The 16,822-nt window shown below is 46.1% G+C and overlaps 1 protein-coding gene across 1 annotated transcript; it reads right to left on the bottom strand.

The window, feature by feature from the left end:
- Positions 1-422: 422 nt before the first annotated feature.
- LOC123089364 (cytosolic sulfotransferase 8) lies at positions 423-1,919 on the bottom strand. Its single transcript, XM_044511063.1, has 2 exons — positions 1,360-1,919; positions 423-1,289 (listed from the first exon to the last, which is right to left on the bottom strand). Exons 1-2 carry the CDS (start codon positions 1,875-1,877, stop codon positions 782-784), a joined length of 1,026 nt encoding a protein of 341 aa, XP_044366998.1. The 5' UTR covers positions 1,878-1,919; the 3' UTR covers positions 423-781.
- Between the last annotated feature and the right edge of the window lie 14,903 nt (positions 1,920-16,822).

Raw genomic sequence — 16,822 nt, 5'->3', positions numbered from 1 at the left:
TGGGCCTGCCCAGCGGAAATTTGGCCGGAATCGAGACAGACACGATGGATCTTGGTCGGAACATAGACTATTCTGGCAGTTGGATCTGGAACTTCCCTCCCACCAACCGTCTTTTTTGGTGAACTGTAAATTTGCCCCGAATCCTGAACATCCAAGGGATTGGAGGCTTGCTTTAGGGTTTTCCTCAAAAATATGTACGGGTCAGCCGGCCGATTTGAGGGATCAGGTCAGGTAAGTTTTTCCGCTCAATCCCCGTAAAAAAAGATTATTTTACAGTTTTGGATTTTTTAAGTGATCTGCTAGAGATGTTCTATGACACGAGAAACAATGCAGGGTCAACGCCCACTTGATTATTTTTTTCAAACTATTAATGAAATCATCCAATTCACAAACATACTTAGGAAACTACAAGTATCAACACACCGGGCGATCATTACATGACTACTAGCAAACATATAATCTATAACACTGAAAATAGAAACTACCCCAACGGCCCAACCTCGCATCAGACGAAGATTAGAGCACCAGGTCTCATCAACTGGACTAAAGCAAAATAAGAGAAAACATCAAAAGGAACCAACGCATTCGATCAGGAGCTTTTCCCTCAAGTAGAACTAGCGGTATGAAGGTTTTTCACGAAATACTTTTCTTTGTCTGACCAAGAATGAATTTTATTGACTTCAAATGAAGAATCAAATGGATACAAACACGATGAGCACACACCAAAGCCCCTGGGCTCAACTTGATCATAGGGCGGTCTTGCCAAGTGAGAGTGTGAGACTCAGGACGAGAAGGTGAGGCCGGATCCACGGAGCTTGTCCTCGACAATGGCGTCGATGCGCCGGGCCATCTCGGGGGACATATGGTTCACCCAGTCCCCGACGACCCCTTTTCTGAAGAAGGTTTCATGCGGGAACTTGACGAACGTCCCACTGCTTCCTTTTTTGTTGGCGTCCAGGCCTCTCATCGTGTCGATGCTGCACATCGCGGTAATGTCCATCGGCAACCCGGCCGCCTCCTCGGCCGCCGAGAACGGCACGCCGAGGAACCGTGCGAGCTCCCGGACGGCGCTGACCGGATCGGCCAGCATCTCTTCGTACCTCAGGAACAGGACTCTCTCCGGAGCTGCTTTGCTCGCTCTCCAGTAGCCCAGGATGTGGCCCCAGATGGGGCCATAGGGGTTCTTACCCTCGCATGCCAGCTCGAACAGGTCGGAGAAGGATGAGTTGCTGCTGCCTCCCGCGCTTTTGATGAAGTGCCATGTGGAAACCAGCATGTCCTTGGGCTCCCTGCATGCCGCCGTCCGTTGGTGACCGGAGAAAAGAGAAAAAGAAGCAGCTCACAAAGCTGTAGTATTACCTGCAGACGAAGACGATCTTGCAGTCGGGGTTGTCGGCGAGGGAGCGAGGCAGCATGGAGTGGTGCATGTGCGTGTGCAGGACCCTAGGCGACGGTAGCGCGTCCAGCTTGGCTTCCTGGCCGGCGCTGAACAGGGCCTCCATGAAGGGGACGCACTCGTGCGGGTTGAGGCGAAGGAGCGGGTGGTCGGCGTCGGAGAGCGGGTAGGCGGCCCGCGCCATGGTCGCGAAGGCGAGCGCCTTGAGCCAGGTGGTGCCGCACTTTGGGGGGCTCGCGAGGAGCACGTCGCCGGGCCGCGGGGTGAAGCGCCGCTGGACGGAGATAAACCCAGGGACAAGTTCGTTGAACAGCCAGACGTCCTGGTAGAGCCGCAAGTGCAGGTCCGGGCTGCCGATGCTCGGCAAGGTGGAAACTATGTCCGCGTACTCATCCGGCGGGGAGATCACATGGTCATCGTCCCCGTGCACGTCCTTGAACGGCACGGGGCCGACGAGGCAAGACTTGTCTAGAGCAGCCATGGCTATGTCTGTGTGTGCACAGTGCGCAGTGCGCGGGGTTGATGTTCGGTGGCTGCTTGAAACTTCTCCATGCACGATGAGTTATTTAAATTTAGTCCAATGCCCCCTTTTATTTTAATCTTGATTCCTATCTGTTTCTTGAACATGCAACTGAGGAGCATAAATTCGTAGGGTCGGACATCCGAATTGCACGGATCCCTTTCTGTTCTTCGTTGAATCTGTCCACAGATTTTCCATGTGTTTTATTTTAAAAACCTCCGATCTATTATCTTCAATCATGAAAGTAAAAGGAACACCCGAAAAAATAAAAGTTACATCCAGATCCAAAGATCATCTAACGATGACTACAAGCACTGAAGCGAGCAGAAGGCGCGCGGCCGTCATCGCCTCTCCCTCGCCGGAGCCGGACAAAACTTGTTGTAGTTGACACTCGGTAAGTCGTCGTGCTAAGGCCCCATAGGACCAGCGCTATAGAATAGGTCCCGCCGCCGATGAAGAGTAACCTAGACCGGGAGGATCCAACCTGAAAACACACAAACGTAGACGAACTACGACCAGATCCGAGCAAATCCACTAAGGACAGATCCGTCGAAGACACACCTCCACAAGGCTGACCGACGATGCTACACACCGTCGGAACAGGGGCTAGGCAGGAAGAACTTTATTCTATCTCCAGGGAGCCAACGTTGTCTAGTCTTCCCGAGCAGGACACAAACGCTAAGAAAACTCGAAGAAACATCTGAAAACAGAGCCCTCCCGCCGGCAAGGGTCGGGATCCATCGCACTGCCATGACCCTAAGGCCACTGGAGACGAGGCGCGCCAGTGGCAGCGCCGGCGGGAGGCAAAGGAACCCTAGGCTTTTTTTAGGGGAGGAAGCTGTTGCGTGCGATTTTCCAGGTGTTTTCATTAACTCATTAATAACAGAAGGTTTTATTTTTATTTTTTAGAAAGGAGGATGACCCTTGGCCTCTGCATCTGGGAGATGCATGCACTTTATTGATTATTCTCAAGGACCTTACAAAATATTACAACAATATGCCTGAATCCGTCATCTTGACAACATATGCCACTACTCTTATCCATATGATGAAGGGATGCTAGCTGGGCCAAATACTAGACCACTCACCTAAACCTATCATCAAAAGCCGGAAGCCACAGCCAAGCCACATACCGGGTCTGGGGCACAAACTGGTCTGACGCACTCACATGTGTCGTCGCCGTCATCTTCCACAGGTCCGTCTTCAGAGCAGATATTGAGGCTTCTACCTTGTCAGGCCACTCTATCATCGACACCACCATGACGTCAGACAGCCACCTCCTCCTGCGCGAGTCCATCTACACGCATCGGGCGCCGAGTCTCCGCTGCGCCACGCCGCCGAGATCCACCGTCTTCGATGCTGAGGAGGAAACACCACTCCACCTCTGGGCACATCGCCGGCCACCTGCCGCGATGTCGTGCAAGTCCAGCTCCGGGAAAGCACGCAGGGAATCACGATCTTCAAGACGACGCCCTCAGGAGGGGAAGCAACGTATCATGCCATCGTCTGGTCATGCACTGCAGGTCCTGGGCTTTCACCCGAAGAAAGTGACCCGAGAGCGGAAGGTGAAAACCCTATTCTTCAATGTTGGATTCTGCGATGGAGTCGCTGATCATCATTTTCTTTCTGAAGGCTTTGCTATTGTAGAACATTTTATTGTCCCTATGATGTCATAAGATAGTCTTCTTTACAGAAAAATGCCATGTGATAGTTGGTGTAGATGATCGTTGCTATAGTCCGTCGACCGTTGTTGGTCGCTTTAGAGAGATTTTTTTTTCATTGTATGACTTTGGTCTTTGCCGACGTGATTGTTTACTAGATCGGAATCGCGCCTTGGCGCGAGGGTGCCGGTCCAAACGTTTTTGTCAAGTAGTTAATGTGAAGATCGGAAGCAGGCTCGAGGGTGCCGGTCCGAATGTTTTGGTCTAATGCTAAGATCAAAAGCGCGCCTTGCGGGTGTTGCCTAACAGTGACCCAGCGACTAAAACTTTAATATCACAAAGCGTTTAGAACATCCAAATGAAATTAAAATAACCGCCCAAAATAATGTGTTGAGTATATGTCACAAACAATACAAAGATGCATCAAGAGCAAGGTATAGTTGTTGCCCAGGATAACTAAATATAGGGCATATAGATTAAATATATACCGAAAGCAAAGTGTAGTTGTTGCCCAGGATAACCACAAAACTAAAGATCATAGAGGCAAAATTTCTACCAAAAGCAAGCCACAATGTTTGCCGAGGACAACTGGTTTGTATTGAGTAGTACAAACAGAAAGACATACCTTCTATAAATATTGCCAAGTAGTTTATATCAGCAAGTTTAAGACTTAAGTCTCACAGGAGATGTTGTATCTGCTCATAAACACAATTGGAAACGATGCTCCGGAAACATCAATATCTACAGTAGCATTGATAACTCTACTTCCTCTTTCCACGTTCTGAGGCGAAGCTAATGCAATCAGTAGAGGACAATACTTGACAGGCTCCATCATCCTAATGATAATATGAAAGCTCTATAAATAATATTACAATTGTCTCATGATATTAGGCACTATGCAAGCGATATAAAATTCGGATAGATGGCAATACTGAGATTGAAAACAAATCAGTAACATTGTGCCTGCAAAGTACAAGTAGAAAACATGGCACTTCACAACTAAAAGATCCAAAGAAATATTTTTGTGAGTTTATCTGCCCTAACCCTTGACTGTAAGATGATTAGAACATCTTCCATCATAGGAGAATCCTGGAAAAGGAAACAATTCGGTTATTAGCTCAAAGTTAAACTCCACAAGATGAGCATATACCCAACATCTTGACCTAAAGCACCATGAAGCAAGCATATAATTATAATCTGATTACAATCAATGATGTAATACAGGTCAATGAAAATTACTAATAATCAATGATGTAATACAGGTCAATGGAAATTACTAATAATCAATGATGTAATACAGGTCAATGAAAATTACTAATGCAATAGCAGAGTGGAAGCCTCATGAATATACCAAAATAACATATATGCGCCTATGATGGAGTAATAAGAATGATAAAATACCAAGTAATGTTATAAGTCATCAAGCTCTTTATGATATTTTCTACTTCAGATTCCAAGTGGCATTAAATGAGTGCGCAAGGCAGAACATAAAAATAAAGAGGCTCAAGGTACTTCTGACATAACACCTCTCAGTGTTATTTTGGTATATAGCTTAAGCCCTGGATCAACTAAGCTAGCATGGTAGATTTTTCTTCTTAATGAAAGCACATATATGTAAGAGCATGCAGAAAGGGTTAAAGAGCTGGAATCCTATACAATGCAGAATCTATGTTTCGACACAGGGAACAATTATATTTGATACAGAACATGCACTTGTGAATTGGCAGGTAATATGAAGGTGTTGTATGGGAATTTTACCTTCGCTTTCAGTGACACATATCAGATCATCTTCCCCTCGACCCATTCATGATGAGCTGTAGCAATTCACATGAACTGTAAAGATTCACAAGCAGTAACACATGTACATGGGAAGCAAACTTAAAAGAAGAAATTTTGCTTTAGCCATGATTATCAATAGTAGCTGAGATATATATTCAGTTCACCAAGTTTTCAACTAACATATGGACACATCATGTGTATGTGTGACCCTTAAAAAACTGCAGTTTCAAATAGCAAAAGAGATTTGAAGCTATTATTGTGGAAATGTACAAACCAAAGAGGCGCTAAATACAAATACAGAACGACAACATAGCACACTGTGCTTGAGACCAGAACTGCATTTGAATGGGCTCAGATTCGCCTTTGCTCGATCATGACCCTTCCCCTAGTGTCTCCATCACCAGATCAATATGTTCTTACAGGGTGAAACTGCCCTGGTTATCACTCATCAGAAATGACCATCCAAGGACAGAGCCACTAAAATAAGCACATGATCAAAACGGCTCAAAGAAACGAGGGGGGGTCCAACTTAATACCCACAAGTGCCTCAATTGCTCGAGAGCATGCTTATATCAGCTGTAATCGATCATCATAGCCCTGCGCAAGCTAAGAGCAACTCTAGCAGACTCGCCAAAATGGGAAGTCCATCCAGCACAGAACAGTTCAACAACCACAAACTGGTTAATCAGAAAGCCATGCATCATTCGGTGCACCCTGGGCGCACACTGTTCATTGCAACGGCCTCAGTTTTGATCCGACGGACGAGGTGAACCGAGGACGAGATCCAACGGTCCAGATCACATCAGGAAAAAGATCCGACGGCCGAGAGTGCCTGAGCTCTGAGAGAGCTCAAGCATGGATCCACAACTACAGAGCATCAACCAGACAAGCACTACATCAACATAGCCACAACCAAGTTCCATATAGTAGCCGAAGCAGAGGAACAGGAGGATGATGGAGCTCACCAAGGGAGGTTGTAGCCAAGGTAGTACTCAGTGGTCGCCGGGGTTGCGCCTGAACGCCATCCAACCGGCAAGAAACCGCCTCCTACGCCACACATCCACGCCGCTGCATCAGAGTTGTGCCTTACACTATCCTGCCGACGAGCATGAACTCCATGGGCACCGAAGCGTCCAAGGAGGCAAGGAGGTACACCAGGAGTGGAGGTTACCGGGGCAAAGAGAATGATACTTTTTGTCCTTTGCTAGAAATAAGATGAGAAACAAAAAGCCCTCATTGGCCAGCCTACACGCCAACAAGCACAACAAGAACATGGTGAGGCCAAAAAACACATCACCATACAACTGTACACCTAGCTTTTGAAAAGCATATCCCACTACTAGAATAAGATTTTATATTCCTACTTATGTAATTATAACCGTGTTTTCACTATCTATATGTCTAATTAGATAATAAAAATTCCTCTCTACCAAAAAAAATTGCATGTGAATGCCCTGTTTTAGCTCAACCATCGCAAGGAGGATTATTCACAACTGATTACCGGTCGTTTTGTTGAAATGTTCAACAACAACAAAAAACAGATCCACAAACCATGAGGCACCCCCTGCAGAGCATAGTGCTGAACATGAAGAAAGCGAGGCCGGCCATAAAATTGACGGTCTAAACTGTATGATCATCGAATCATCTCACTGAAGATTTAAGCCAAAAACTAAGTTAATGCCAGCTGACCATTCCTGCCATTAACTCAACATGGTGAGGACTATGCTATAGAGACTTTCAGAACAATGCAGAGAAATTGAGAGCAAGATCATACTAAACTTCATCTGATCTCAATAAAAGGGATTATAAAACAACTAGACCATCAACCTACGCATCTTCTTTTTCACGCCTCGGGTAGTATATCTTTAAATAGAATTGTTCGTGCCAATTTAATGTATTGCAGTAATTCAAAGGATAAAATTTGTATAGAAGATGAATATTAAGGAAAGAGAAAGATAGACCTATGTCGAAGGAGCTTGGCGTACGGGTGACATGAGCTTGGTGTGACCCAGTGCGTGCTGCGTCACGAGGGAGTTCCTCGACACGCCATGCTGATGACCTGTGGACCGTAGTTGCCTTGCCATGGCCGAGGCAGACCCTGGCGACGCTGCATCCAAATCGCGGCAAGAAGGCCAGGCAAGAGGAAACAATCACCTGCAAGGAAACCAATGAGACAACCTGTGCATGATTAATCTTGCTCCCTGTTGATCAGCTTAATATGTGTGCTATAAATAAATAAATAAAATACAGTTGGCACTGAAATCGTCCATTAGAAACAAAGCATGATAATATACACAAACCCTAAGGAGGTCTAAACATGGGAGGATATATACCTAGATGTTAATTTCTCATTGTAGCACATTCTTGGACATGGAGCTCTTGTGAGAAATAACAGAAATATTCTAGAAGAAATTATACTACTCTTGCAAGGAGAAAAAACATGTGTAACAATAGCACAACCAAGCAAGATTGTACCTTGTGAGGGGCGAGTGCTTAGGAAGGATGCGAGAGGGACGTCGATGTTTCATATTGTGCTCCTCCACCATCAATATACATGAACCTGGATTACATAATGCAAAGAAACAAAATCATAATTAGGTCATCCAGAGACTTAAACAGATAAGTGTGCAACAATAATATTGAAAAAAAATTGACTGGAGATGCTATATACATCTATCGGTTAAAAAACATACAACATCGAATCATATATGAGTTTGTCCGGAGATGCTATATTTGAACTGTTAGCAAAGACTGTAAATAATACAAAAAGGGAGATGGAGTGATCAAAAGCAAGCAAAAACCGACAGCATAAGACATGCTACTATATTAGCTTTGTCCTCTGACAATATCATCAACAAGTGACAGACGGGCTAAAGTGGAAAACTTCAGTGATAGCTAATATAGGATATCATGACTGTACCTGGAGTGAAAAAACAGACAGGCCAAAATCAATTGTTTTCAGTGCGGCGGTTTCTTCCTTTTGAGGTCCCGGTGAATCACTCCATGCTTATGGCACATCTGATATTTTGAACAAATGTACACATGTTATTCACTAAACAAACAAAGACGGGAAGTTTCATCAATCTAACTACTAAAACCGAGCTAAAGATGTGGTCCTTGATAGTCTAATAGCCCGAATGACAACAACAAATGCAGAAATTAATTGCTTCACAGGATAGATCATAACCTATTCAATGGAACATATAGACACCAGAATCATGTGACAGGTAGCCAACTAATATTTCCACGGTGGATCACATCACAGGATGAACGTATCCGGTGAGTGTGAGGACAAGCTTAGCCAAAAAAAGCAAAGTAAGGAATCAATGGGCTATTTATTCTCAGCTGCACGACCTCAACGATGGTCTTGGTGACCACAGCAGCGGCGCTCCGTGTAGTGGCCCCTGGGAGTTGTTTTTATATTTTGTTTTTATATTTTGTGATGTGATCCACCGTCGTCACCCTCTAGTAGCCATAACAAAATATAAAAACAACTAACCATTGCTGGAAGCAAGTGATTTACCGGACCATCAAATAAAACAACTCCCAGAAGATACACGTTTAGTCAATTAACAACTCCCAAGGCCCACTTCTCGAGACAATAAATCGGCTTGACTGCAAGCTCCTACAGTTATAATATTCAACATAGGGCACACACTACAATACCTCTGAATCCAAATCTAAAGACTGCAGTCATTATCAAATGGCATACATATGAACAAAATGCTAAACCAAACATATATAATCCTTACTGGCATGGATATCAAGGTGGTCGGCCACCTGCCCTCTTTCATCAATCACATGAGGTTGTTCACACACATGTCTCGGCACCCCATCAACAATCATCCTGCAATGATATACTCCAGATGTCAGAACCAACAATATAGCATGTGAACCAACAATATATCGGCATGAGATAGGAGAGAAACATCTAGTTGTGATAGAAGACACAACGTCTATTGATGACCGAGGATATACAATGCACAAAGGAAATCTTATCATCACCGAGAATAACCTCTTTCCCATAAAACAAACTGTACAAACATCATCATCATAAAGAGAGGACATATCATCAAGAGAAAAGAGAAGCAGGACATGAATCTATGGTGCCGGTGAGAGGTGCGACAACCTAGGGCCTCTTTGATCCAAAGGAAGTTCACACAAACTGGTTAATCATGTAGCTTGCACCAACACCAACACCACCAAGTTGGGGGCCTCTTTGAGTCATGGTATTTGCAAAGGTTGCGGCAGTGCCGCAACTGCCACTGCTCGATCCCTCACATCGCCGGGTCCGTCCCTAACCCCTAAGGTCTCCCAGCGCCCAATGGACCAACTGTTCGGAGGAACCAGCGACCGACCAAACCGAGCGCTGCACACACACACTCGCACGGCGAGGGGGTGGGTGAGAAGGAGAGAGATGGAGAGGAGTGGAGGTACCAGATCGAAGCATGGAGGAAATGAAGTGGAGGGGGCGGAGACGAGCGCGCCGAGGGCGACGCAGGCGAGGACGGCGAGCAGGACCCGGTAGGACTCCGGGGCCGAGGGCGACCGGGGGTCCTCGAGCTCGAGGGCGCAGACGGGGACGGGAAGGGCTCTGGTGGAGCGGAGGGGGCGGGCGCGGCGCGCCGTCCTTGCCGCCGTCGCCCCATGGGGAGGAGAGGAAGGAAGAGGACGCGGCCCTGGACGGGAGCGGGGCAGGGAGGCGTGGGCGGGAGGAAGAGGAGAGGAGGCGACGGCGGGGCTGGGAGGCGGGCGCGGGTTAGGGTTTCGAAGGAGAGGGAGGCGAGGTGGGAGGAGCTGGGCGCGGGGGAGGGCGGGGGAGGCGCGGGTGCGGGAGGGAGGGGAGGGAGGAGGCGGCTTAGGTCATCCCCACGCGAGCCTTCGCCTTTTATACACCTCCACGCGAAATGACGAAAATGCCCTCGGCGGGGCAGCAAATTTACGCGCGGTGGCAGAAACGAGAGGTAACTGTTCGTTGCAATAGTGCCTCCAGGTTGATCCGACGGCGTAGGTCGTCCAGCGGCTTGATCCTACGGCCCAGATCAGATCAAGCAGCCCGATCCGACGGCTAGGAATCACTGATCGCTGAGAGCGCCCGGGAGTGACTGCATCCCTTATTTCTCGATGCGTGTGGGTTAGCATTAAATGTGTGCGTCGGATTTCCTTCTCCATCCACCTTTCACCATGGAAAAGTATTGTTCCCTGCGGAAGATATGTACTCAAACATGGAGAATGATTACCGTCCAGCACGATTAGCTGACCAAAAGGCCCGAACATCACCAAGCTCTCAGACGAAGAAACAGACGAAAAGGTCTTGTTCTCGTGGGTTGGCCATGAACCCATGCATGATGGACCAACGTCAGCCAAGCACCAACATCAGGCCGCTAGAACAACTAAACATGACGAAGACACCTACATACTCCCAAAGACCATCGTCCAAGTTCGTGACGGTATTTGTTTATTTCCCGGATAATAAAATGAAGAAGATAGGTTTGCAAGTTGCATAGTATAATCTGTCTAGCCATATGATATACAACCACGCGGCACGCGTGATGAGAAAAAAGATATACAAAATGAACTGTGCTAACGTTCAGTCGACTGGACGTTAGCAACAGATCCGCACGCATTATCCTGCGATCCACTTCTCACGTCCCAACGCTATCTTCAATTTTTCTGGCTCACAACGATCCCACCACTTCTTCCGCTTTTTTTGTGTCGTAGAAGAAACATGGTAAAAAGGTTGTTGGAGGCAGGAATCAAACTCATTAGCTCTTGGTCCATCATAACTTGTGTCGTATCCACCTGGTCTAGATTCAAGTTGTGATTTCAAAGAAGTTTGATAGGTATTTATACTTCTACACACGCGATCATAAATATTCCCTTTTACCATTTTTCTTCCCTTTTGTACACGGTAATTCATCTATCATAGACCTGATAACTCACAAACACGGTTGTAACTTTCGACCCGAGGAAAAAATATTGCTGTAACACATCCCCATAATTTATTTGTAAAAAGAGCATGATAATTATATGCCATGAAACTCATACCTCACTCACAAACATCGTGATAACTTTTGACCGGAAGAAAAAATATTGTTGTAACACATCCCGATAACTTATTTATAGAAAGAGCATGGTAATTTATATGACATGAATCTAGAAACTCACGCATAAAAGTTGTGGTGACTTTTTGACCACATGAAAAAAAAATGTTGTGACACACCCCAAATACCATCTATATAAAGAGCATGGTAAACCCACTCACAAACATTGCGGTAACTTTTGGTCCAAAGAAGAAAGTTGTTGTAACACACACCAATAACTTCTCTACAAAAGGGCATCATAATTTATATGCCACAAACCTGATAACTCATGCACAAACACGATGGTAACTCACGCACAACAACATTTCTCCAAAGTAAAAAAATTACCGTGGTGTTTGTACCTAAGTTATTAGAACTGTGGTGTGTATACTACCCTGGTATTTACACAAAAGTTACATTATCATGTCTTCGGGACACAAAAAATATCATTTTATTTGCACAAAATTATCATGGTATGTTACAACAACAACTACCCCATCCCCACACCCGTCGCCAAAGAACTATGGTGCGTAAGTTATCAGGTCTGCGGCGTGTGAGTTACCGTGCTATTAGCATAAAAGTTATTGTGGGTATGTTTCGTCACCCCCTTCTCCAAAGTAATCAGGACCGGGGCACATAAGTTATCAGGTCTGCAATGTGATTTATCAGGGGATATTTCATCAACCCCTCCCCCCCCCCCCCCCCCCCGCCAAAGTTATGAGGAACAGAGTACATAAGTTATCATGTATGTGATGTGTATCATGTTCTTCATATAAAAGTTACTGGGGGGTATTCCATCACCCCCCCCCCCCTCGTTGTCAAAGTTTTCAGGTCGGGGTACATAAGTTATCAGGTCTACGATGTGTGAGTTACCATGCTATCCAGTATTCACACAAAAGTTACCTGGGGTACATAGGTTGTATACTTTTCATCATACGTGAGTTATCAGGTCCGATATAAGTGTACAACCATGTTATTTACACCAAAGTTACCGGGGTATATTTTTTAACAACTTTTATCTTGGGGGGTGAAAAAGTACCCGTGGTATTTGTACATGAGTTATCATCGCTGATGTGTATATATTACCAGGTTATTTACAATGAAGTTATAGTGGGTATATTTTTCAACAACTTTTATCTCGGAGTCGAACTTTACCGTGGTGTTTGTACGTGAGTTATCAATTTTTATCCCAGGCCATTTAAAAAAAATCACGGTTCAAAGTTATCGTGCTATTTGTACCTAAGTTATCAGGTCAAAAAGCCTATATTACCATGCTATTTACATAAAAAATATCGATGGTATACTTTTCCCTCGAATCAGAGTTACCACGGTGTTTGGTATTCGAATGTCAGTTATTAGGCCATAATGCATGGGCTAGTTAGTCTTTTAATAGAGCAAATGTTCATCAATGTCTAGGTATTAAAACAAGTTTTGACTTCAACTCACAACAAGAAGTAATTGTACCTGGATTGGTTAGCTCGGTAAACTCACTAGTAGATGGTCAGAGTTCGATTCTTCGCACAAGTAATTTTTGACGCTATTTTCTACTCCCTCCGTTTCTAAATATTTGTCTTTCTAGAGATTTCAACAAATGACTACATACAGAGCAAAATGAGTGAATCTAAACTCTAAAATATGTCTATATACATCCGTATGTGGTAGTCCATTTGAAATCTCTAAAAAAACAAATATTTAGGAACGGAAGGAGTACTTAATAGTCAAGCTGAAGTGGGACTAGAAAAACTTCCTAAAATTGCTCATGTGATCACGATCCGGAAATCACGCCATCTATTTCCTTTCCCACTAATAAAACACTCTAAAATCGAGTCCATACAAACTTTCTAAAATAGCTCCCGCGATAAGATCCGACAATTATGTAGAAAAAATCGCGCCAGAGATTGGGATCGAGAAAAATGCGCCCGTGCGATCACTCCGATAAAAAAAAACCGCCCTGAAATCACGGCCGCAAGATCTGAAACGAATGACATCGGATGTGTACGGATCTGTTGCAAACTGCCAGTCGGCAAAAATTTAGCATTCTCGATACAAAATATCACGTAATTGGTTGGTAATGTGTCTCCATGACATATTGACGACCGGTAATATTTGGTGAAGACAAAAACAAATGAAAATCTCTGGCAACACTAGCAATTTGGTGTGGAGCGGAACCCGCGCCGAGAGCCCTGACTCGCAAGGAGCGCTGATATCCTCAGGTGCAAGGTGCCGCGGTGGAAGGTTTAGGTGGCGGCGAGCCAGGAGATGCTGGCGTAAGAGCATCTCCAACGGCCGCGCGAAACAACATGCGCGCGCGGTAAACACAGCTTTTAGCGCGTGCGGGACGTTTTGCCGCGCTCTAGCGGTGGCGGGATAATCACACGCGCGAGAACCGTTTGCGCGCGCGCGAAAAGGCGTCAGCTCGCGCCTCATTTTTTGCGCACCGCTTCCGGCACACCTATAAAGTGCGGCGCGCGCCACGCGCCTCTCCACGCCTTCTCTTCTCCTCTTCCTCTCCCTCTCTGCCACGCGCTGCTCCAGCGCCCCGCCGACGCGCCTCCACCGCCCCAGCGCCCCGCCATGCCGCCGCGCCGCCGAGGAGCGTCTGGCTACCGCGGCGTCCGCCTGCGCCCCAACGGCGGCTACTACGCGGAGATACGCTCCTGCGATCTCCGGCTCGGCCTCGGCACGTACGGGACAGCGCGCGAGGCCGCCCGCGCGTACGATGCGGCGGCGTGGCGCCTAGGCCGGCCGCGCGGCCAGATGAACTTCCAAGATGTGTACACGCTCCAGCAGGCGCTCGACGTCGTCCCGCCGCCTCGTCTAAACACGGCATAAGACTGTGCGAAGCACGCCGAGCGGCAGCGCCGCCTCCTCGTCGCCCAGGAGGACGAGCGGGTCATGGCGGAGTGGCGCCGGCGCCACCCGGAGGACGTGGCCTACGAGCAAGTCTACTGGGCAAGGCGTCGCGAGGAGGACACGCGAAGGCGCCGCGAGGCGTGGTTGGACAGGCGTCGGCGGAAGGCGTTGACGAACGCGCAGACCGATCTCGTTGCAGCAGGTGGGAGGACGTTCTTCACGGAGAACGATGATCGTTGGTTGGACATATGGCTATCAACCTCGGACGACACCGACGAGGATGATAATGGTGATGATGATGATAGCGACTTAGAGTAGTTTTTTATGCTATCTATTTAGTTTTTTATCGTTTGTTGTTTTTATTTTATGCAATATATGTTTCCGATGTAAAATACCTTTGTATCGTTAAATGCTATGCAATCTATCTAGTTTCTATGCTTCCAATGCCTACATCCTAGTTTGTAGAATGAGCGCGCGCGCTGCAATTTTTGCGCAGCTGCTGGAGCGACGCGCGCGCTGCATTTTAGCGCGGCTACTGGAGCTGGCGCTGCGCGCCGCGCCAAATCAGGCAATGGGCGCGCGCTAAAGTTATTTTTTACGCGCGCCGCGTTCGATGACTGTTGGAGATGCTCTAAGGGGAGGTTGTGTCCAGCAAGCGGTCCATGTTGCCTCGAGCCCATAACGGGCGAGCATCGCAACGTGGATGCCGAGGCAGTGGCCTTGGGCGGGAGGGTGGTAGCGCGACACGCACGGTTGGCACTACATGACAGCTACAAGCGGCCAGTCCAGTGGTGCAAGATGACACGACGACAATGCGGAGGCCCTGTGCAACGCGGATCTGGTATCCTGTAGTGGCGCGGCCGCGTTTGATGGTCCCCAACGAGCATGGGCAAGTTGAACAAAAGGAGATTAAAATTCGAAAGGAGCATCAAATGAAACAATGACTCACTCGTTAGTCACTGGTACCTTTAGGCGATTGGGGTGATTGATGTCACTACATAATGCTGAGGTGTCACTCGCATCCAAAAGGATAAGCGTTCACGATATATACACATTTTTAGCTAAGAACCGATACATCACAAATGCTTAGTCTGTACCTGCACTAAACGCATGTTAGGTGCCTTTGGCTAAAGTTTTATCTTCCCTATATTTTTGTTGTTTCTTGATGTGATCAACCCTTTTGTCTTTTAACGGGTCCCAAAGGACCTATAGTAGCTTAAATTAATTAAGCATTAAGTAAACTTCTCCAAATACTACCACCTTCGTCCGGAAAAGGTTGTCCCAAGCTTGTTCATCAAATGGATGTATCTAGCACTAACTTGAGGCTAGATACATCCATTTGAGGGACAAGCTTTCTCCGATAGATGGAGTACTACCCAAGCTTTGCTGAACTCGCGACGCGTCTTAAATAATTATATGTTCATATAATTTATACATAAGTTTGGTTTATTTTTATCGTTTTGCCTAGACTAACTTATTAATTCAGTACTAAATGTTAGCTGCTACTTTTTTAATGATTTTGATATAAAACAAAAATGTACCGGTGACTAAAAAATAAAATTATGTCGTCATGTTTCAAGCCAGAAAGGCAATGCACTGAACTAATAACGTTGATTGGCCTACGGGCCAAGACACCCCCAACGCCGTAAAACTAGGGCGCACCACTAGTCGGGCCGCAACTCTCATCCGAGCAATGCTACACGCCTACACCCACAAACACTTATGTTGAGTTTTGCGTGAATTAACAGTTGTTAAGCTGTGATTGGGAGCAGGGGAAGAAGAGGCACACACCCCTAGAAATCAAGGAGGGGGGGGGGGGAATGTTTTTTTAACATTAAAACAAACGCAAACACTCATACATACGCACATATAGGAGGCGAGAGAATGTGGCGAAGGAAATTTACGTAAGCCTTTGTAGATTGCTTCGTAGGTGTAGTATTATTCCTCTCCTCCTAGTCGCCGCTTCGTCATGATGGCTCTATATTGGAAATGAATTTGGTCATGTGTTGTTCAAACACTATCCGTGTCCACAGAAGGAAAATGGTGTTTCACATGAACTAGCTCGCCTTGCTAGATGTGACACCCCTAATACTTTGTAAGATGAACCTCCTCAGTTTTTGATTCCTTTTCTTTTCAATGTTGTATCGATGATTATAGATGAATAAAGAGGGGTTTTGAGTGTTAAAAAAATACTCCTGAAACCCTCACATGCAATCTTTACCTAATAATAAAGAAAATTGGGTTTCTCGTCGTCCATCATGGCATTTTGCAGAAAAGTCCCTCTGTTTCATAGAATTCAACCCGCAGTCCCGTTTTAAGTGAGAAAGAATCGTTTTTTTTCATATTTTACACAAAAGCCACTGTGTTTTCTTGAAATCAACCCGCCGTCCGGATTTAAGTCACACCCGAACCGTTATTTTACATTTTTTTGAAAACCCCCTGACCTTTTAGGTAATTCATCTGCGCATCATATTTAAGTCAAACAAATGCTTTTCTAAATCATCTATATCTTTTAAATCGTAACTCCGAT

This window comes from Triticum aestivum, chromosome 4B, assembly GCF_018294505.1.
Source record: "Triticum aestivum cultivar Chinese Spring chromosome 4B, IWGSC CS RefSeq v2.1, whole genome shotgun sequence".
Taxonomy (NCBI): Eukaryota; Viridiplantae; Streptophyta; class Magnoliopsida; order Poales; family Poaceae; genus Triticum; species Triticum aestivum.
Note: the sequence above shows the minus strand (reverse complement) of the source record. Positions and strands in the feature narration are given on the sequence as shown.

Excerpts from the sequence above, each read along its gene's own strand:
- LOC123089364 (XM_044511063.1), bottom strand. The coding sequence starts at position 1,877 with ATGGCTGCTCTAGACAAGTCTTGCCTCGTCGGCCCCGTGCCGTTCAAG. Across the intron at positions 1,290-1,359 it reads AAGATCGTCTTCGTCTGCAG|GGAGCCCAAGGACATGCTGG; the intron begins GTAATACTACAG and ends GGCGGCATGCAG.